Here is a 24,934-nt window from a genome sequence, read left to right on the forward strand (position 1 = left end):
TGCGTACTGACGTTGTTTATCATCTAAACGTGTTATAGTGTTCTTTTATTTGTCTTTATTGATATTACTTTTACTGTTAAGTCTGTTTTGTTGTGATATTCATTTGACGTGACTCTGTACTTTGAACGGCACAATTATTTTATATCTACCTGTGTGACGTCAAACGCGCGATTCTATGTCAGGGTTAATGCTAATCCAAATGAAAGTTAATGTCCTTGTTTTTCTTTCTTTTTTTAGAAACTATATAATATGAAAAGTAGATATAGAGAAAGCACAAACAGAAAGCACGATCATCAAAGTAAGTTGAAAAATGTAAATGACCAAAATCGGCAGTTTACTTATCAAGGCATAGTTGACTTTCAAAGACAATTTTAATCGATTTTTGTTATTGTTTGAGTAAACTACGGTAGACAGAGAGACTATAATGTTTACTTACCATCTGAAGCCTTTTCGTTGTTTTCGATTGAAATGTTCAAAATAATATGTCAACACAATGCACTGCAATTCTCACGGGTGTAATCTTGGATATCAAAATGATGATATCTTTCTCTAGTACACGATGAACCATTGATTTTGATGGAGTTTGCCGAAATAATTATGCCCGTAATGTTTTGTAAATAGAACCTCAACTATTCCAGTAATCATTTGATGAAAATTTAACCACAAAACGAGATTTACTATCACTTCTTCCTTACAAGATATTATCTCCCAATAGCTACGCATACATTATATACATTGTTATAAATATTAAATAGTAATACTGATTAAAGTTTCCATTTCATCACCATTACAGCTGAAATATGACTTCAAAAGAACGAGAGAATTTCCTACGGAATGCCATATTAGTTGTTGATCATTCTAAAGCTGCTCTAGTGTCTTTAGTAGAACTAGATGTGCAAAAAAAAGGTCAGACGTTTGAACAGTTTGTTAACACAAATCAACATGAAATATATCATTTATATAACCGTTCAAGGTGTTGTCAATGTCCACAGGGACATTATCCGCCCCGTACATCTCGTATTCTGCATCAATCACAAATGGAATTGTTGTTCGACCTATCATCAATAAAGTTACCATGTCATAATACAGTCAGGCGGTCAGATGACTTCTGTTGCAGCATGGCTAGGTCAGGTCTTTGCACTGATGTTCTCGATCTAACCTTAGCCAGATGTTTGTTAGTCCATTTGTGCAGCGATGTATTCTGGTTTAGCTGTCTTCAGTTACAATCCATAACATTGGAAGATTTTCTCAACCACAACAAGCATGAACTGTATCATCTATGGCAGTACAATGCACCATGTTGTCAATGTCCACCAGGGTATACATTTCCAACTAACCATTCCGTGTTGTATCAAAATGACTGGACGCAGATGTTTAATACCGTCCTGCTGCCTTGCACTAATCATAGAAAGAGATCCAGTCCAGGGAGTATGCAAAGTATCTGCTCCGTTGCAGCGGCACATGGTAGAACATTGATGAATCTTGACCCATCCGTAAGCAAAATCATATTACAGCATATCTGTACTCTACGGATGGCTGTTGAAACTTTGGTTCAGATCAGGAACCAGGACTACGGTCATGCTAAAGAAGGTATGATGTCTGATAAAGATTATAACACATCAATTATCAAGATAGAACGTTGTATTTTAGAAATTGCTAAAGTGTGTAATAAGGAAACACATTTTAAGCAGAAATTACGCGAAGCAAAAGATGGTGCACTCGATCAAACTCTTTTCACACAGTATCAAAACAATTTGATGGAAACACTTACCAGACAAGCAGACATTCATCAGGTAATTGGAAATATAATATGTATCACTTATCAATAATAATATTCCAAATATTTAAACTTATTGGATTTGTTTAACCTTGAATTGTTAGTATGATACATTAGAAAGTTTGGTTCTGTAAAAGACATATTGATTGTCACATTGAATTTCATTCTTTATTGATTTTCAATGTAGAAAGAAAAATGAAAATTTTGAAATAAAACCGGATTATGTTTACAAACAAAGAATGCATAATTTAAAGTGAATTGAAGGGTTTCCGTACCGTTAGTATGCTGTGTCTATAATTATGTCTATGAAAAAGGAAAAATATTCTGACCTACATTACAATATCGTCGTGTGAATCTTATAATAATTGATTTCCCATTTGGTAATAGTGGTAAACATTTGAATAAAAGTTTAAAAGCGCAATATCAAAAATATTTGACTGAGATATAAAGTAATCTAGAAATCAAATAGATGTACATCTAACATCTTACATCTAGAAATTGACAATGAGGGTCGGTTGAAAACAAAACTTTACGACAAAAGAGATGATTTTAGCTTCCCAATTGTGAACTTTCCATTTCTAAGTAGCAACATTCCAGCAGCGCCTGCATACGGAGTATATATCTCCCAATTGATACGATATTCCCGGGCTTGTATTTCCTATCATGATTTCCTTGATAGAGGGTTCCTGCTCACAAGAAAGCTATTAAACAAAGATTTCCAAATGGTGAAGTTGAAATCATCCCTTCGTTAATTTTACGGACGCCATCACGAGTTGGTTGACCGTTATGGAATAACCGTTTCACAGATGATATCGGATATTTTCCTTATGTCGTAATTGCAATCAACTTCCTTTTTCACCACGAATGTGACCTACCGAATTAGACTATTTACCGGATTTGTAATAACATGAGCAACACGGTGGGTGCCACATGTGGAGCAGGATCTGCTTACCCTTCCGAAGTACCTGAGATCACCCCCAGTTTTTGGTGGGGTTCGTGTTGTTTAGTCTTTAGTTTTCTATGTGGTGTCTTGTGTACCATTATTTGTCTGTTTGTCTTTTTATTTTTTAGCCATGGCGTTGTCAGTTTTTTTTCGATCTATGAGTATCTGGTATCTTTCGCCCCTCTTTTTTGAGTAACTCGTTGTATGATTTTTGTTTTAAAGAAAAGCACCTTCGATTAAGTATACCTTTTCTGGAGGTAGAACGCTGCTCAGCAAACAATGTAGATTAAAAAAACTTTATACCTACATTTCTATTGGAGAAAGACCCTGAATTGTTTTACACGGTAATATCCCCAATCCTGAATTGCTGGATTTGCTAAGAACTGCTCATAGATTGAGTTCAAACCATGCAGTCAATTTAAGCATAGTACTACAAACTAATGATAATTATGATAACAATTATTTTAAGGCAAAATTTGCTGACAAAAGTGGAGATACAACACTATAGAAATATTATTCCATGAACTAATTAGAGCTATGGTGTAGTTCTGATAAAATCGCTTAGAGTGCAGAAATCTCTTATTATACTTGATAATGAGAAAGACCATTGAATTTAATATCAAATATATAGCTATCTCGATTTTTATCAAAAGTGGACATATAAAACTATAACATTCAAACTACGATTTTTCATAAAAACATCACTTATGTATAAAAGACAATTGGTCAATAAAAACTCTCTAAATATACTATGAGACACAAATTTCAACGACGGCATTGATTTTATGAATGGATTTTTATTTAACTGCACCATTGTCATGATCAGTTCGACTTTATATTATAAATTGATTTTATAAGTCCAAATTAAATGTATAAAAACTGAAAATATTCATTTTAGAGTGTTGCAGAAATAGGACCTTGTCTCAACAAGATAGGTAAAAAAATCGCAGAAAAAGCAGGAAAATTTCCAAAACTTATGGATGAATGTGTTATGAAAGGCTATGATTATCAAGAACAACTCATGGAAAGGTTTAACCAAACGTTAGTTAAAGTCAAAAGTGAGTAGACATATTTTAACAATTGTGTCAAAGTCGGCAATGCTACCACAACCAAAATATTAAATCAAAATGCACGTGAATGTCCACAAATATTCCCGTGCAATGCCAGGTAATTACCAACCTGCTTCAGATTTTTTAATGATAATACTGTTAGGTCAACAGTAAACGCTTTCATTTTCCTGTGACATTACATGAACTTAAAGCCACATTTATCTAATCAGTCGAACAAAGCCAAAGTGTGGTTTACAATATGTAGGACAAACAGGACGGGAAGTTCTTAGACGATCACAGGAACATAACTTTATACCACTTCCGAAACCCTAAGGCATCCAAAAGTATAATTTACCAACATTTAGGTAAACACAATCAAAACATTAAATTTATAAGATTCCAATCATTGGAAACAATCCAGAAACCTTTTGCCACCATAGGCTGTTACCACGTATCGATAAACCTGAAGATCATAAACGCCACTTTCTGAAAATGAAATGTTTAAACAGAGGTATTGATTTCATCAACTAATCGAGTACATTTCATGACTCTACCATTCAAAACCTTACACCTCCCTATTTTGATAATACAGAACCACCTATGATTTTGGATACATACAAAAAACCCGACAGAAGAGTTTTTTTAATTATACGTCAGTAACATCAGACGTCAATGTAGATAATAACACTCCTCTAACTTAAGACTGTGAATCGTCGAATTTTAGATATGATCCCTATGACCATGTTATCACGGGGATCCCTATATCGTTCAAGACCGAGTGGTTAAAACCTTTTTGAAAAAAAGGTCAAAATATCGTCCTCCATCTAAAATAAATTGGAAACAGTGTCTTCAGGTCACAAAAGACGCTCTTAATTGTATTGTAAAAATTGGTGTAAACGGGGAAAAATCTGATAACAAATCTCTTGATTCTTACTTAAATAAATGTATTCATATTGTGGATATTCGAATATCACATTTTAAAAATAAAGGGTCCCTACTATGTATTGAGAGGGTATCACCAGCCCAGTAGTCAGCACTACTGTGTTGACATGAATTATCATTGATATGGTCGACCCTAACCCTAACCCTAACCCTCACTATTTACAAAACTTTGAATTTTTGAAATACTAAGGCTTTTCTACCTCAGGAATAGATTACCTTAGCTGTATTTGGCAAAACTTTTAGGAATTTTTAGTTCTTAATGCTCTTTAACTTCGTACTTTATTTGGCCTTCAACATTTTTTTATTCTAGCGTCACTGACGAGTCTTTTGTAGACAAATCGCGCGTCGGGCGTAAATATAAAATTGCAATCCTGGTATCTATGATGAGTTTATTTATTGGTTACCTAAACTACGCAAAAACCAGTCATATATCGTTTCATCTAGTCCACGAGTAAGTGTTCTAAACCAATCTTTCAGTGCTCTTAACTAGTTCCTTAACTACAATCAAAGAACTTATCTTAAACTTTTATAATAAAATATATGAAAATCGTGCAATTAACTATTTTTGGAGTGTTTTTGATGCTCCTTTTGCTTCTGTTGACAGTTTTGACTTTTCAAATGTTACAGAACCTTTTTCGTTTTAAATAAATGGTCGTTTGGTAAAGTTGAATGCAAATTTGTTTGCTGCAACTCATTTTAAGCCTTCTTCTCTCTCCAATGAGAAAGGTAAGTCGTTTGTTGAAATTGTTCATAAGTGTTTCTCGATTCTCGTTTTTTATAAAGTTTAGACCGTTTTTTTTCCTGTTTGAATTGTTTAACACTAGTCATGATTATTTACAGTTATACTTACTCGAGGTGTGGTGAGATGATTGCAGTTGTTTATTTTTTCCCTGATAATATTGACGTACGTTTTGTCAATAAAATTTATCGACAGGTTGTAGATGTTACTATGGTCACCAATTGTGCACCTTTAATAGCAGACTTGTTTCTTTACTGTTCTGTATCCCAGTGTATGTCCTAATTCGGTAAAGACTCGTCTAAATTACATTTCATTGATAAATTCAACGACACTTAACGTTGTCTCGATCATATATTTTTTTAGTTAAATAACCCAGCTTAAGAATTTTCTAAATATACTACCGAAAAGGAACTTACTTTACATAAATCAAATATAAACGGTAATAACTGTGCTTCCTAGATTTAGATAATTCAGTTTTACACGGAAGACTCTTTACTACATTTTATGACAAAAGGGACGATTTTTAGTTCCCTATTGTTAATTTTCTATTTTTGAAAGGTGATGTTTTCTGGGCACCATCTTACAGTGTTTATTTATAAACTCTCCCGCTATGCCCGTGTCTGTAGTAACGCTTGGGATTTCAACGAACGTAGTCTATGTATTACTGGTTAATTATAAAGACAGGGATTTCGTTACCACAAATTACTTAAAACTTGACTCAATTCTTCCATAGATATAACGATTTGGTTTTGAAGTTTGGTTGTACCTGAATAAAACTTGATTCAAACGGGATAGCACATCCTTATTTTTTAAGTAATGTTGTTCACCGAGTTCGAAAACTTAGAAACGATCCTTTAAATAATCTCATTCTTAAAAGATTCCCAATTCAACACTGTAATTAGATCTTTGAATATTGTTTTTATTTGCACTAATATTGATTTTGTTATCAGTATACTAAAATAAAAAAACAAAATATTATTTCATACACATATGCACATTCAAGGCTACAATATGTCGATACATGTGTCTTGGCATTGCACCAGGTCATGTATTTTCTTTGCTGTTTATGACATCTTTACATTAAATCCATTGAATGCTTGATGTGTTCTGATTGATATTTTATTGTCTTTGAACTAGCTGTCAGTAAATGCGAGTACGCGAAGATCTATACTTAGTGTCTTTTTGTTGTGGGGATGTATGAGTACCCATCCACGTCCACTCTGTGTTTTTGTTAGATTCATTTCTATTTGTATTTATCTGATGAGTTAAGCCTTTTTTAACTGATTTTTATCATTTGTTCTTATGTTGTACTGTTACACTACTATCCTAGGTTAAGGGAGGTTAGAGCCTTCAAACTAGTTTAACCCTACCACATTCTGGGTGTCCCGGTCCCAAATCAGGAGCCTGTAATTCAGTGGTTGTCGTTTGTTGCTGTGTAACCTATTATTTTTCGTTCATTATTTTGTAAATAAGTTAGGCCGTAAGTTTTTTCATTTGAATTGTTTTACATTTGTAATTTCGAGGCCTTTTATAGCTGATTGTATGGTATGTGACTTGCTCATTGTTGAAGGCCGTACGGTGACCTATTCTTGGTAATTTCTGTGTCATTTGGTCTCTTATGGAGAGTTGTCTCATCGGCAATCATACCATATCTTCTTTTTTTATACTCACAAATCTTGTGTTTGGTAAACAGTAAATGATATGATATTGAGTAATCATGGCGACAAGTGGTGCTGTCTTATGTCATTTGATGCTAGTATAGTATTTAGATCTGTAAATTGTTTCCTTTTTCCGATTGTGTCGTTTTTGCATGAGTTTGGAAATGTATGAAGATGAAGGGTGGTGCATGCTTAGCAAGATACAATTTTTCTGTATATATCGCGAGCTTGCTGATTTAAAAGTTAAAACCGAGACTATGAGATAGAAACCAGTACAGTTCCTATTTTTTGCGCGTAGTGACTTTGTGTCATGAATTAATACACTTTGCCCTTAATTTACATATAAACGTATTTGAGTATACGACATCAGTTTATATTATTTTTATAGCTATATATCAAATGATCTGTGACGTAAAAGTCAGCGAGACAATTGTCCGAGTGTATTTATATGCCGAACTGTTGAGAATAATGAATTATATTATGATGTCCTTTCTTCCATAGAAATTCATGCAAAAAAGTGACGTTTGTAGATAAGTTCTTTCGTTAAACAAATAGAGCTTTGCGGCTTGTAATGTCGCCAACGGAACATTCTCGGTATCAAGTGGGATTTGTGTGGTGTTTTCTCTGTTTTAAAAAAAGAGCTTATTCTATCAAGTAAAACATTCCTTTTATATGTTTCAACCAGTTTCTTAGAGCTAAAATCCATAGCTTTGTACAGAAGATAACTGTATGTAAGCTGTGTGTTGTACAAAACCAAACTATTTTTCTATCTATGTAGATCAAACACACATGGAAATCGATTGTCATGTGGAGGAACAAACATTTGTCGAAACTAATGCTGTCAGGAAATGTAAGGAATGGATATACAAAAAGGATGTCTTCGTCATCATTGGTAATGAAGGATCAGGGAAGTCTAGAAATGGGTTGGAAATACTTAGGCAGTTTGGTCTAATAGATGAAGACTTTGACTTATTGAAAGTAACAAATATCAAACAGGTAAAGGACATAATTACCGATAGAAGAAAAACTGCTTTATTAATAGATGATGGATTTTCGTCTAAAGAATACTCTAATACTAGATCAAATAGTTATAATATATTAGATCTGTTAAATGCAAGGAAATTTAAAGGGAATATGAAGATAGTCTTTACAGTGGACTCTACAAAAATTAATTCATTCAAATATTTTCTTGTTTCTCATAGGTTGTTTCAAAATTATTCTAAAATTGATCTTAACTCTCCCAGCTTTTGCATGAGCGAAGACGAAAAAGTGAAATTATTGTCTAATTTTTGCAAAAAACATAAGATTGATATTGCATGGTATTCATACGATGGTAACGAAGATTTTAGTTTAGACGGGAGAACAGTTTATGAAATCGCCAAAACGGACCCGTTTATAGGATATCCCAAAGTATGCTTTATGTTTACCTCGAACAAAAGATTTTTACGTTTAGGTATTAACTTTTTCACACATCCAGATCAATCCCTTATGACTGAAATAAATTCACTAAGAGATTCTACCGACACAAATCTTGAAATGAATATTTCTTATGCTTTGTTGGTATCCACACTTTTAAATACTGGTTGCTTAGAAATAGACGAAATAGACATATCAAAACTAGAGACAATCATGGAATCATGTGGAAACTGTCAACGGAAACGTTTATTCAACTGTAAAATCAAAAAAATTGCAGAGCAAATGGAAGATCACTTTTTGAAACAAAACACTCAAACATTGGTTTATCATTTCAAACATCCAATGATATATGAAGCATTAGCAATATCATATTTTGAGGTCAATCCGTCAGCTGTTATTTCAGTGTTAAAGTTTGATTTTATAATCGATTTAATACGATTAGAGAAGGATGATTGGGGACAAAAGGAGATCAGTTTGATCATTACAAAAGAATTGTTTGTATATTTAACAAAGCGACTTTTCACCATATTTGAGAAAGATTATAAAATGAGATCCGCTGAGTTTATAAAGACACTTTGTAGTTCATCAATCATACTTCAGAATAACCCAGATTTTATAGGTCCTTTATTTAAGCAATTTGACAACTGTACATCACAAGATACGATAGACATACACATTGAGGGTAGACGTGATACGATGTCATTCAACTTTCCAAGAGCCCTATTATGGTTCCTTATACAGAAACATAACGTAGATAAACCAATTGCAACAGTTCTTCATTTCATTGAAAATGACATGAAAGACGAGCAAAATATGGAAAAAGTTAAAGCGAGTAAAAGAGTAGTAGTGGCATGTTTCTATTATTTGTGTGAAACAGACAACTCAGATATGAAGTTGGAACTAATATATGGATTGATAAAGGAGTATGGAATAGAGTGTAGTTACGATTATAGCATACAAATAGCATTGAAAAATGGTAATGATACAGCCGTTAGCTTCCTTTTATGCCAGGTATCGAAAGAAATTGATATTGTGAAATTGGTTCTTGAAGTAGAACATGTAGAAGATATTAGAAGATTGTGCGAGTTAATATCAACAAATCTTTCCATAGAATGTATTGACACATATAACAAAACCGATATTCTGAATATTTTGATAAGGTCGTTCCCACAGAATTTCTTCAACTTAAGAGAATCCATCAATACTGCCTGCAGCAAACTTTGTAAGAATCTTGTAACAGGAATTTTGAGTGATGCTCGGAATTTGACATTTGATACAGGTAATATTGTAAATACAGCCTGTGAGAATGGCTGGGAGGATGCATTAAAGATTTTGTTAAACAAAAAGTTATGTAATCAGAGTGAAAAGAATCAAATCTTAACTGCTTCTTGTAAAGATGGCATGGAAACATTTCTGAAGTGGATGTTTTTAACAGTCGACACAGATGAGCTAGACGTTCAACAATTTGTCCTTCATGAGTTCAGATGCGAACATTTCGAGACTGTACAAAATTTTATTTTGAAATTACAAGACCATAAGGAAATGGAAATAATGATAAAGAATTTAGTTACACAATTCAGTTTGCCGATTTTACGTTTCATTCAATGGGTTTTAGAAGATACTGAAAAACAAATAGTTACTGGTAATAAAAACGATTTACAAAGTTTATACATAGTTCAGTGGATATATCAGAGATTCCCAAACTTACAAACAGATGTAAGAAACACTGTATATAAAACAATCAACGACACATGTGATGATTCTGATGAGATATTACAATGGTTAAATGAGAATACCAAAGTAATTGATCACCCTGTAACATCGTTACTTGAGTTTTCTTGTAAAAATGGTCTTCAGAAAATAGTCAAATGGATTCTGCAAACATTTGACCACAATACACTGAATATAAATGAAATGATAATTGCGGCATATAACGCAGGATATACCAAAATAGCTGAAGTCATCATCAGGAAAGTTGATTTGAACAAAGTTGACGTAACTTCAATGATTACTGCAATGCTTTCAACATGTCAAAGTAATAGTTCAAAAGATCTTTTTCTTTTCTTGATACAAAATTTTGACCAGACATATTGCAGGTGGATGGAGATCGTCACAATAATCATTGATTTAGAGTTGTATAATTACATTGAACTTATTTTACAACACGTAGATAATTCAAAGATTGATATGATGAAAATAGTCAAGAACAAAATGAATGTCCTTTCGGAAAAAAAATTAAAGGAGTTGATACAAAGCATCAAGCAGGAATTACTTGATATCAATTACATTGTCTGGGCTGCTTTCAAAATCGGATATCATAACATTGTAGCTTGGTCAATAATTAATGATGACCAAAATGCTTTTAATAAATCAGAACTATTTGATGCAGCTGTGTTTAATGGTAATACCGATGTTATGCGTTATCTACTAGAAAATATTGACCACAAATTGTTAGATATAGAAGAAGCTGTGGATATTGCTTGTAGACGAGGAAAGTTTGATATAGTTGAAATGTTGTTGTTGAATGTTGACGATATAGCGTTTGATGTAAAAGCGGCAATAGATAAAGTTTTTAGTGGTATCACATTCGATACGGTAAAGACCTTGTCAGATAATGATAATCTTTTAGAAATTAACATAGATAAAGTTTCAGAATGTGAACGTATTAAGGTTGTAAAGTTGATGTTAAAATCATTTGACCATGAATCGTTTGATTTGACCACAATCATAAATACAGCATATGAACAACGATGGTTTGACTTAATTAAATGGGTGATAGAGGAAGTTGATGATTCGCTGCTCGATTTAAATGAGATATTAAGTATGTCTTGTCAATTGGAACGCTTAGACATTGTCATACTATTAGCAGGGAAAATTGTAAATTCAAATGCGGATATAGGAACTGTTATGAGAACTGTGTTCATCCACGGTTCGTTCAACTTTATTAAGCTTTTAATAGCTAATATTGATATATCATTAATGGATCTGGGGGAAGCAATGAATGACGCATGCCGTGATGGTAAAAGTGAACTAGTTAGGCGGTTAATAGAAAGTGATAATGATATGACAGACTTAAATCGTCTCATAAAGATAGCTTGTGACAGAAATTGGCTTGACGTAATCAAATCTATCGGACAAGCTAAAGGAATTACAATACTTGATTTAAAGACAGCAATGAAAGAAGCCTGTCGTTATCAAAGAATGAATATTGTAAGGTGGTTGATACAACATAATGATAATACAATGTTTGGTTTTAAAACGGGTTTTGAAGATGCTTGTAGAGACAGACACATTGATATAATTGAGACATTGATACAATATGTTGATCATAATTTACTTGGAATTGATAATGTAATTTACTTTGCATGTGACTCAGATAACTTTGAGCAACTTAAATGGTTGATAGAGAATGTTGACAATAAATTATTTGTTATGAAGAAAGCAATGAATGTAGTTTGTCTTTATGGACGTCTAAACATAATGAAATGGTTGATAGAAAATATTGACAATAAATTATTTGATATGAAGAACGCAATGAATGTAGCTTGTTTTTATGGTCGTCTTGACAAAATGAAATGGTTGATAGAGAATGTTGACAATAAATTATTTGATATGAAGCAAGCAATGAATTATGCTTGTATTCAAGGAAATCTTGACACAGTGAAATGGTTGATAGAAAATATTGACAATGAATTATTTGATATGAAGCAAGCAATGAATAATGCTTGTAAGATTAGAAATCTTGACACAGTGAAATGGTTGATAGAAAATATTGACAATGAACTATTTGATATGAAGCAAGCAATAAATAATGCTTGTATGAATGGAAATCTTGACACAGTGAAATGGTTGATAGAAAATATTGACAATGAACTATTTGATATGAAGCAAGCAATGAATGAAGCTTGTAATGCAAATGAGGAGGACATGGTGAAATGGTTGTTTAAGAATGTTGACAATACATCATTTGATATAAAGCGAGTTATTAGTCATGCTTGTGAGTGGGGAGACCATGACTTAATGAAAATGTTAATAGAGAATATTGCCAAATTTGATCATACGTGTTTCCATTTACAGTCATTATTATACACGATATTTGATTGTTGTAATGACGAGGAATCAATGTGCTACAAAAGCAGTCTTCAGGAAATGTTATTGGTGATTTGTAAACAAGGACAAAAGAAAGAAATCTTTTGGACAGACGTGTTGAATAAAGCATGTGTCTTCGGATTTCTTGAAGTTGTAGAATGGCTTTTAACTAATGTCCCAAGTAATATTTTTGATTTTGATACAGCAATTGCAAATGCATTGTCGTCGAAATCGGATAGCATTATCAGATTCATTATTGAAAGGAACTGTCATACTGTTACGGATATACGATTCTTGACGAACTTGTTATGCCACCATGGGTATACCGATATAGCATTATGGCTTTTGCAAAACAATAAACATTCGTTGTTTGACTTACAAACTATGATGAACGAAGCATGTCTGCACGACGATTTGTCTTTAGTAAAGTATCTATGGGAAAAGGTCAATCACAACTTATTTGACATGAAAACAGCAATGACAAAAGCTTGTAGAGGTGAACAGAGTACCATTACAATAGAATGGTTGTGGAGAAATAACGATCAGCAGTTGTTCGACATGAACGTTTCAATGAATAATGCTTGCAGATATGGAAGACAAAACGTCGTGGAATGGCTTTGGGAAAATATTGATCAGTCAAATTTCAGATTGAATGAAGCGTTTTACAATGCATGTAGGAATGAACAATATGATGTCGTTAGATGGATGTTAGAAAAAGTGCCAAGAGAATTACTAGATATTTCGAATGCCCTACACACTGCATGTCCTGGAAATACCAAAGACGGTATTGTAAAGATTCTTTTACAAAATATAAATATTTCTAGCATAAATGTCAATTTGATCATACGTGAAGCATGTAATCATGGCAAAACATCAATTATTCAATATTTACTGAACATGACAGATGTCAAAATGATTGACATGAATCAAGCAATGACGAATATTCTTTCTATTGATGTCAATTCCGATTCATATGCAGACCAAGACAAACTGCTGATAGATGAAAAGAAACAACAATTGGCTACGACAATTATACAGAAGACCACATTGTCTATGTTAAAGACTGACGAATTGATAATAGAAATTTGCAAGAATGGTTGGCTCGAATTGCTTCAGTTGATATGGTCAAATAAGGATCATAGCAATATAAATATCGATCAATCAAAAATTGATATAGCTTGTGAATACGGAAGAGAAAACATTGTTCATTGGGCGGTTAGTAATCTTGACCCCAATATGATTAATGTAAAAGCCTTGATGACTCAATCTTGTAGTTTAGGGTGGCTTGAGATTGTGAAGAAAATATGGACAACTGAAGAAAACGGCAACTTCGATATAAAATCTGCAATGAATGAAGGCTGTTCGTATGCGCGAGTTGAAGTAGTAACATGGCTCATACAAAATGCAGACAATAACCTTTTTGACATGAATGTTGTTATGGAAATATCCTGTAGAAACGGCTGGATCGATATCATAAAGAATATTCTACCCTTGGACTTAAGTACATGTAATGCAACAGTCGCTATAACGGCGGCATGCACTACCGGTAGTGTTGAGCTTGTTCAATTATTACTAAATCAATTTGGGAAAGAAATTATTGATTTTGATCAAATATCGAAATCGATATTAACATCTTCAAAAAACGCTGATCTGGTGATTTCGTTACTGCAAAATATCGATTTTGATAAGTTTGATATTCGTAAAATTTTCACGGCTGCATGCGGGTTTGGATGGATCGATGTTCTTAAGTATATCAAAGCCAAAGCGAGTACCAACTGCAATGTCAGCGGCGGGATGATAAAAGCCTGTAATCAAGGTGAGGATAAAATCGTTACTTATTTGCTCCAAGAATTTCCACATTATCGATTTGATTTCCAATCTTCGCTACTTGCAGCTTGTACAAAGGGCTGGGATGAAATAGCAGAAATCCTCTTAGATACTGTTGACCACAATATACTACATATTGAAAATAACTTCATGAATATATGTCGAAGCGGTGAGGCTGACATTGTGAGCATAATATTAAAAAAAGTGGATCACAATCTTTTAAATTTGAACGAGACTATAAACACACTGAGTAAAGATAAGAAAAATGAACAGGTGGTACTAAACATAATAAAAAACGCACACAAAGCAAAATGGGACAAACAAAATTTGATTGAGAAAGCGAGAGAACACAGTTGGTGGAAAGTTTTAGTTTTTCTAAATATATGATTTTTACGTACCAATAGAAATATTTTAACTGTTTAGATACTTCTGTAAAAAGATTTTGATTAAATTAGGTATACCTGATCACTTACTTTTTGTTCCGAAAAAATGGACAAATTCAGCTTATTCAAAATGAAAGACGGAAAAAAATGTGTTTTAAAGAACCGTTTGTACTGACAGTACAACTTAACTGGATACACAAATAAAAAAGTACTTATAAGATATGTCAAGCAGAACGTACCATCAAACCCATAAGTCTGGCTTTCTAAGTCGTAGATGTGTTAAAAGCATTGATATTCAATTTTCCAATGTACAAATAGAGTTTTATTCTGGTATTATGTAGATAAATTACAAAAAACGCTCTGCACATATTGGTTTCGCTTTAGAAAATGTTTTTTTTTTAATTAACTCTGTAGAGATATCCCATTAAAAATTATTGAATTATTAAGGTGGCTGGGGTGTCTTCTTCAATCTTGGATTTTGAAATAGCAGATAACAATTGGTCTAGATCTTTAAGGAAATGTGCAAATTTTGAGAGTAGTATGTTATTCAAGTGTAAGACTTTTCATGTTAATAAAGAAAATTATGTGTTTTATCATATTTACGTCTGTATTTTCAAAAAAACACAATATTTTAGTTTGGTTAATTTTTTTCAACTTTGCCACATAAGGGGAGATAACTCACATAGAAGGGGAGATAACTCAGATAAATTTATTTTTATAATAGAAAGTGTTGTGAATTTACCTATTTTATTATGTAGCAAGAAAAAAAATCGGTGACCCCATTTTTTCTGTTTCTTATCTGAAAGCATGTTATAAGAGCTATCATCTCACATTTTATCTTAAAATTCTATGGTGTAGTTTTCTTTTTATCACTCAATTTTGGATTTTCCATGCATAGTCTATGCAAAAGCTGACAATTGTGCACACCCTATAGCGTGAAAAAAGTCATGTGACCCATACTTTTTATTATATTTTAGAAAAAAACATGATAAAAATTACATTTTGACAAATTATTAAAAAATTCTATGGATTTTAATAAAGACCCCCATCCACCTTAAATGAATTTACGGGTTTGTGATCTGCATGGGGTCGTTTAAAAATAAATGAAAACAAAGCTATTTTTTAATTTTGTTGATTTGAGTATATTTGTATAAGATGTTTACTTTTGCACAAACAAATTTGGAGATGCATATATTTCTTTGTATATGAGTGGTTTTTTTTTTAATTTTGTTGATTTGAGTACATTTGTGTAAGATATTTACTTTTGTATAAAGGAATTTGGAGTTGCATTTATTCCTTTATGTGTAATTTAGAATTATGAGTGCTTTTTGTGATTATCATGACCTATTTGAAGAAAAACTAAAATCAGTTTATTGCTGAAGTGTTTCTTTTTGCACGGATCCTTAAATTTATTATAAAAGTGCATGTGTTGTATAGTGATATGGACTAATTGCAGGATTGTAATTTTGTGTATCTAAATATATCAAGATATGATCAATAGTTTTTCTTATCAATATTCATACTATTTAAATTAGAATAATATTTAAACTTACTTTTTATTTTCCTAAAAGCCAAAAATAAAACGTGATTTTTCTATGCAATATGTTTTTTGGTGATTGTTTTACACTTTTGAAATCCCTGTTTTTATTTGGTCAATAAACCTTTAAACACTAAAGCTGTAAATATAGCATATATTTGAAAACTGTCCAACAGATTTTAAGAAGGTGAATTTTCAAAATGATATTACTTACTAGTACTTGATATATTCCATCATTTTGTACAATGTTTTATAAAAGAATGTTTATGGGTTTCTGTCATGTATTTTCAGGTAACACAGGATAATGTTTTTAATTCCGAGATGTGACATAGATTTAATTTTGTTTTGAATGTACTTTCTCACCCTTTTCGAGATATTTGTCATGCATCTTTATCACCTGGTATTATTTTTGATGAACAGATAAATGTGCAACTGATCAAAACACCTCTAATTTTTTTTCTAATTTTTTTTCCGTTTTTTTTTTGTACATTAATTTATTGTCAAAGAGTATATTCATCTGGGAATTTTTCTCAAGTTTACAGCAGAAATGTCATATGCATATATTTAGATGTAATTTTTTTATTGATATCTTTTTTTTAAATTTCAACCTAAGTTATGCCTTTGTATTACGTTGCATTAGTTTAACTCTTTGATTTTTGTTATAAATGCTGACAGTATTTTTAGCCATCATAATCAGTCTTCAAAAATACCGAACTCCCAGAAAAATTCTAAACGGAAATTCCCTAAGCAAATGGCACAATCAAAAGCTCATCAAGCGTATGGATAACAACTGTCATATTCCTGACTTGGTACAAGCATTTTCTTATGTAGAAAATGGTGGATTAAACCTGGTTTTATAGCTAGCTAAACCTCTCACTTGTATGACAGTCGCATAAAAATTCCATTATATTGACAATGATAAGTGAACAAAAAAACCAGACATAATAGGTAAAAATGTCAAAAATAGGGGTACAGCAGCTAATATTTTGTTATAATTTTAATTACTATAAATACAAACAAATATTTCAACAATGAAAAAGAAAAAGGCCTATAGACAAAACACTTAGGCAAAAACGAAAGACAAGAATACAATTATTTAACATAGCACAATAACACAATGCTGGGCCACGTCAAATGGATATTACTAAAAATAGACTAAACAGTAAAAGTAATAACTTACAAAGACAAATAAAATAAAAAAATAAGATAAAGTATGTATCATTATTTTCAACATTTACAATTATTTACTTCCATGTCGCTCCTTTATTTCCTGTACAAAATACATTCCAATGGAATAGATATATTTAAGTATATGATCTAATTTTACATTAAATAATTCATTATTTGCAAAATGATTTGTCCTATTCGTTCGTTCTTTGTAATTTCTTTTGAAACACATATCTTAATCTGGTCCAGGGTTGCTGAAATGTTTGTATTTAAAAGATTATGTTATCTCTTTCTATAATTCAATTTTTTATGTATAAATGTAATTAAATTCATTTATATATTGTCTTAGTTTTTTTTTTATTTGCTTTTTATTTATCTATATCAATAAAATGAACTTTTCTGTATTTCTTCTGATAATTGTTTTTTATTGTTTTTTGCTGCGCAATCTTTTGATTTTTTTTTTTGGCTGTTGTTAGTATTTTTGTTTTATTTATGTCATTTCTTGAATAATGACTGCTCCTTGGTGCGTTTTTACGTTTGTTATGTTGATCACGTAAATCAGATTTTCTTTCAGGAAACAAAAGTAACAAAGATTTGGTTCTCCTTGTCATAAAATTTTACTTTCAAATTGGTAAATCCCTCTACGGTTTGAACTATTAATACATCTTTTATTTTTCAACATTTTGGTTCTGAACAAGCCAGATGATGTTAAATACAGGAATTGGGTAGTATCCCTGCTGATGGAGTATTCATTTAATTATGCCACGTTATTGCCATTATTTGATACATATGTGAGTAGTATTCTATGTTATGGTTCTGAAATATGGGGCTTCCATAAAGCTCAAGACGCAGGAAAAATACATATTGATTTTTGTAAAAGAATTTTGATTGTTAAAACAAGTACACCGAATGTCATGGTTTATTATGAACTTGGCAGATTTCCGATGTTAGTAACCAGGAAATTGCATATATCTAAATATTGGATAACAACAATTGTATATTACTTGGTTGTTACAATTATTTATATGATATGTGTTTGAAGAATCCAAAATGACAAAAATAACTGAGTTTGTAATATACGAAAGGAATTGTTCCATTTTGGTTTAAATGATTTGTGGTATTCACAAAATTCTTTATGTAAAGATCATATTATGGTTATTAAACAAAGACTATGTGATATTGTCAAACAAGAGTTTGATGCTACTTTAGATAGTTCATCAAAATGTTTTTTGTATAGATATATGATATCAAATTTTTATTTGCAGACATATTAATGTAAACCAATACCAGAAATTTACAAAAAGTGTATTGTTAAATTTAGATTGTCATCACATAATCTAGCTATAGAGTAGGGAAGGTATTCTAATGTAAATAGAAACCTTTAAGTTAGAACCTGTATATTGTGTATTGATGATATTGAGGATGAAATGCATTTTACTTTATCATGTCCTTTAGGTGTCAGACCACCAATTACTCACTCCATTTTAGAACGTATGTAAAAGAAGCCCTACTCTGACACAAAATAGTGCTTTTGATGTCATTGTTTACTTAAACTAACCAACAAATTTGCAGAAATGAAACTTTTAGTGAAAGATAAATATATTTAGACCATTTTGAGCCAAAATTCACTTGTTTATCAGTTTGCATTAAACATTCAGGATTAATGCGCTCCATAGTTAACTAATTAAAGATTTCCAGACAAACAGGGGTTATTTTTGGAGTACCTCTGTTCGAAGGTCAGTTTTTTTCTTAGAAGGCTTTAAAGGTATATTGAAAATTGGCATGTTGAAAGCTGATACATGTACAATTCAGGATATACCTGGTTTCTATGAAGTTAAACTTAAGGTAAAATATTTAGAAAGCTGTGAAAATTGCAAAATTTGGTTGAACAGATAGCCTTTATATTCAAATTTGCGTGAATGTTTGATAAAACCATATTATTGGCGTAAGCCATCTGTTTATAAACTTTTATAATTATTAAGCACTACTAATGTAAAAGACTTGTGCAACTTATGAAAATATATACTTGGAGCACTGAAGCTCAGAAATGACTGTTTTCAGTAAGTTGATTTGTAATTCATTTGTTACATATATTTGCTCTTTGTAATATATTTATATGTACTTATTTTTATGTGAATTTAATACTTCTGTCTGTTTTGTCATGATCGTATATTTTTGTAATCTATATTTAGTATATATTAATTATACATGAAACTATATGTTGGAAAACATTTGGTTAATAAAGAATTGAATTAATTGTTGAGGATTATCACTTAAACAATACAAATGTTGTTTATTAGGAATAGACAATTATATCTTTACCACAAAATAATGTGTATGATTTCTAATGAGACCAACAATTATTCATCATTAATCAACAGACAAAGATGCAAACGAATATCTTGTTAGTTGAAGAATTTTGAATTTCAACAAAAACTATTTTGATTGAGACAAAAAGTCTTCGATGTAAATATGCAGCAATCGTTATTGTCTTTGTGGGGAAAAAAGGTGAATAAAATGATAAACAACACAACTACAAACAAAATCTATAGGATATTATACGGACTTATATCAACTATGCTAAGCTCTGAACTGGTTTAATGGACAGGCACATTGATACGTTAGCAGGTTACTGAATATCTGAGCCGTAAGCCATACCCTCCAATAATACCGAAACCGTCGATATAGCAGCAAAATATAAAATATCTAAAATGGAAAATGGAAATGGGGAATGTGTCAAAGAGACAACAACCCGACCAAAGAGCAAAAGCAGCACAAGGCAACCAACGCAGCGAGAAAATCCCGCACTCGGAGGCGGCCTTTAGCTGGCCCTAAACAAAAATGTGTAATAATTACTTTAATATACTGTTAAAAAGCGACAACAACACCTGCTTGTATTTCCTATCATCATTTCCTTGATAGAGGGTTGCTGCTCACAAGGAAACTATTAAAACCAAGAGTTCCAATTGGTGAATTTGAGATCATCCCTTCTTAAATACGGACGCCATCACGAGTTAGTTGGCCGCTATAGAATATCTATTTCACGACGGATATGTTCCAATTTTCGTAACTACAGTTTCGTCCTCTTCCCCCGAATGTGACTTACCGAATCACACATACACCGGGTTTGTACTTACGTAAGCAAAACGACAGGTGCCACATTTGCAGCAGGATCTGATTACCCTTCCGGAGCACCTGAGATTATCCCAAGTTCTGGTGGTGTTCTTGTTTTTCAGTCTTTGGTTTTCTATGTCGTTTTGTGTACTGTTGTTTATCTGTTTTGTTTATTCATTCTTTTTTAGCCTTGGCGTTGTCAGTTTATTTTTGATTTTCGACTTGGGTGGATAGTCGCTCATTGGAAATTATATCACATCACCGTATTTTTTATAATGTAACGATTGAAAAGCAGTATAATGCTAATCTTTATCATGAATTAATTAAGGGAGAAGATGACAAGGGGTAATCGACAATGAATAGTCGCCTGAACCAGAAAGAATTATTATTTGAGAGACAACTACAAGTTGTCCGTCGGTTTTGACCAAATCAACAAGGTATGTTCAACTGTGTGAATTGTTTACCGGTTACCAATACCATTTTATTAATTCTAAATATGATATACGTTGCCCTTTAGATATCTTTTGTTTATACTTATCTTTGGGTTTCTGACTCATTGACGCAAATCCCACTTTTCCTGATATTCAACGAAAAGAAAAAAATCCGCAGTAAAACCTTTTCTAAATTGGTGTGTCCGTTTGGCTTGTAGGATGTATAAATATTAACCCACGTCCGGTCGGAATGCATATATGGGGACGATAAATCAAATTCCCCGTTTAGGATTAGTACTACCCTCTCTGTAGGTTTAAATGTTCTACTGTCCGACAGGAGAAGTTTAATGATGCCAATATATCTAGATCCCATTCATCAATTGGGGTCAAATAGACGGAAGTTGTTCATGGGGTCAATATTCCTATATCCAAATCATCCATTGGGGTCAAACAGACGAAAGAAATTCGGGGGTCCATATTTTTATATCCCATTCATCCGTTGGAGTCAAATAGACGGGAGACGCTTTTGAAATAGATAACCTACAAAACGGAAATAGTAAGAGTTTAAAGATGCATTAATTTTGAGCACACATTGGTCGTAAAATTTGGACATATAAGATACACATATAACAACTAAGGAATATATTATAATGTTTTTTATTGTTCTATTTTTAAAGGTATTTCTAATTTTCTAAGTATCATAAAATTTATAATACCCCATTGTTTTATGCGTCATAAAAGTCAATTGTTTATATTAAAGGGGCATTAGCTTTCAAATTCATATTCACCGATTTGACTCAAATATTCTCATATTCGACTTATAACAAATCAAAACGTATATCCAAATTAAAAAAATATATAAAGTAAATAATTTTCTATGCATAAACTCGTTTAAATTGTTTTACATTTGTGATTTCGGCGCCTTTTAAAGCTGACTATGCGGCATGGGCTTAGTTCATTGTTGAAGGCCGTACGGTGACCTATAGCTGTTAATTTCTGTGTCATTTTGTCTCTTGTGGAGAGTTGTCTCATTGGCAATCATACCACATCTTCTTTGATATATATATCGATAGTATGTTTCCGTACATTGTATTTCATGTGTATTTTAGTCTAGACGCCATCTAATTAACAATCGAGGTGACCTTCCGAAGACTGCCGACGGTCAAATAACCAAATATAAACATAAACATAGCTATAAATAAATAACGAACTCGTGCAATTGGATTTTCTATATTATAGGTTAAAACAATATGTTAATAATCGTTTTACTTGTACACAGATATAAGAAGATGTGGTATGAGTGCCAATGAGACAACTCTCCATCCTAGTCACAATTTGTAAAAGTAAACCATTATAGGTCAGAGTACGGTATTCAACACGGAGCCTTGGCTCACACCAAACAGCAAGCTATAAAGGGCCCCAATAAATGACTAGTGTAAAACCATTCAAACAGGAAAACCAACGGTCTAATCTATATAAAAAAAACGAGAAACACTTATGAACCACATCAACAAACGACAACCACTGAACATCAGGTTCCTGACTTAGGACAGGTGCAAACAATGCAGCAGATTTAAAGGTTTTAAAAGGTACCAACCTTCACCCTTACCTGAAACAATAGTGTAACATCACAACATAGAAAGACACACTATAAAATATCAATTGAAATGGCTTAATTCAATCAAAAGACATATTAACACAAACAGGTAAACAAACATACACTGAACGAATAAATTTGATCTATGACACAATGTAAATACAAAATCAATAAAATAAGGGGTGAGATGTTAAACGATATCAGAAAGACAACCATAACCTTGGACAACATGCCGCCAAATAAAATAATATAAATAATTTTGTTGTAAGGTATACAGTAATGAAATACGGAAATATTTTTTACAAAATTAATAATTTTGTTGTTCATAGTACGAGAACAGAAGTGAAAATTTATAGTCATACCAAACACTTATCAAAGCTGGTATATATTGAAGACCGTACTATGACCTATAATGATTTACTTTTACAAATTGTGACGTGGATGGAGAGTTGTCTCATTGGCACTCGTACCACATCTTCTTATATCTATATATTAAAAACAGAGAGACGAGAATTAAATATTAAGTAAACATTAAATAATAAAAAAGCATTACAAATTGTATCAACAGGTCAAATTATCACGAAAGTACGATTAGAGAGTACTCGCAGTTACAAAAAGCTAGTTAAAAGCCAAAAACAATTAATAATAAAAAATCATGCATCAGAGACTAAAATCAACTAAAACACATCCCAGGGATTTAGTATCTAAACGTCATGGACATTCAAAGAAGACATGAAGAATAAGTTTTAGTAGTTTGAATCAACCAAATGGTTCACCCTTGTTTCACTCCCAATTTTGACATTCTTTTCCTTTTAATAGCTGAACACGCCTAGTTCATGCGTAACCCATCTCTAGCTAAGTGGTTCAATTGAAGTTCACAGGAATATACGGATTTAATGAGGTCGAATTATTCGCTTGCTAGTGAATAATTTGTTAACGATGTTTCTTTGCTTATTTTGACAAAACTGAACGAAACTGGCTTGCTAAAAGCGAATTATTATTGCACTATATCACGTTCATGTATGATTGAGAAAAAAAAATCATAATTTTATTTTTTGTTTTATTAATCGTAGCTAATGCCCCTTTAACGAAATGTATTTGCGTTTTTTATTTGATATCAGTATCGCGTTCGTCATGACCTCATTTTTTGTTACGTACTTATATATTGAGCAGTATCAAAACATCATTAAGTTATGTCAAAATCATATTACGTAATAACAAAATATCATCAAGTAATGATCAAACCACATCACGTAATGTCAGAGCACCACATAAGACAGCTGTGGCGTTCCATATAAATTGGTAAACAAACATGCAGTATCAAATACCTTTATTAAACAAATAATTGATTTTCATTTAAAAAGAACATATTCTTTGAAAAGGGAATAAAATTGAACTTTTTTTATGTAAACACATCTTCATCAGATTGTTATAAAGTGTGAGTCGATAAAATTGCATTTTCATTTATTTCAAGTTTGAAAAATTGTTTTAACCCATTCACGGACCATTAATTGAAAACATAAAGATATTTAACCAAAGGAGAATAAAAACTTAAAGATTAAAGAAAGGCAGATAAAACAACTACAAAAAAAAAAAAGGAAAAACTGACAAACAAACGTTAAAAAACAACTTAACTAAAGATTGAGCAACTTGAGCAATGACTGAAACTGTGGATGAGAGCATGTACTCCGGAAGAGTAATTTAAAAGCAGTTCATTTCCAATTACTACGCTATGGACAGAGTGTAGTAGTCTATTAAGAACCAGCTTAGAAGCTGGGCGATTTGACGTTTGTCTTCCTCAGTCTGTAGATAGTAATATAAAAAATAGTATCAGTCTGTTAGCTGGGCGATTTGAAGCTTGACATTTGTCTATAATATTGAAAATCGTATGTTGGCCTGTTAATGTCTTTCGGTTATTGTGTCATAAGGTTACTGTTAAATTTAGTAATCTTTTTCTTTATAGTTTTTTGTTCTTTCAAAATCATATAGTAAATTAAACTCTGAAATTATCACATAATAAATGACTTTTAATTTTACTATGCATTTACCATGAGTGAGATATTATAGATGGCCAATTGTCAAAATGAATATAATATGCATTAAATATTTGCCACTGTAAGTTAAATAAGGAACAATTAATCAATGATATAATATTGTCATTTGTATTATTATTGGTCTTTTTTATCTTTTTTTTTTCAATGAAGTCTGATGAAAAAAAATCAAAACAATTCTATGTTTATTGTGGAAGTCAGATTGCATATAACA

At 31.9% G+C, this 24,934-nt stretch overlaps 1 protein-coding gene across 1 annotated transcript; it reads left to right on the forward strand.

Annotated features, from left to right (window-relative positions):
- Positions 1-275: 275 nt before the first annotated feature.
- On the forward strand, positions 276-17,931 carry LOC127719334 (uncharacterized). The gene is made up of 4 exons (XM_052225393.1): positions 276-298; positions 794-1,793; positions 3,619-3,778; positions 7,887-17,931. Exons 2-4 carry the CDS (start codon positions 801-803, stop codon positions 14,825-14,827), a joined length of 8,094 nt encoding a protein of 2,697 aa, XP_052081353.1. The 5' UTR covers positions 276-298; positions 794-800; the 3' UTR covers positions 14,828-17,931.
- Positions 17,932-24,934: the final 7,003 nt, after the last annotated feature.

Source organism: Mytilus californianus, unplaced genomic scaffold (genome assembly GCF_021869535.1).
Source record: "Mytilus californianus isolate M0D057914Y unplaced genomic scaffold, xbMytCali1.0.p SCAF_11, whole genome shotgun sequence".
NCBI classification, from domain to species: Eukaryota; Metazoa; Mollusca; class Bivalvia; order Mytilida; family Mytilidae; genus Mytilus; species Mytilus californianus.

Bases quoted from the DNA above. Each gene is read 5' to 3' on its own strand.
- LOC127719334 (XM_052225393.1), top strand. From the start codon at position 801: ATGACTTCAAAAGAACGAGAGAATTTCCTACGGAATGCCATATTAGTT. The intron at 1,794-3,618 runs GTAATTGGAAAT...TATTCATTTTAG, and splicing joins GACAAGCAGACATTCATCAG to AGTGTTGCAGAAATAGGACC. The intron at 3,779-7,886 runs GTGAGTAGACAT...CTATCTATGTAG, and splicing joins AACGTTAGTTAAAGTCAAAA to ATCAAACACACATGGAAATC.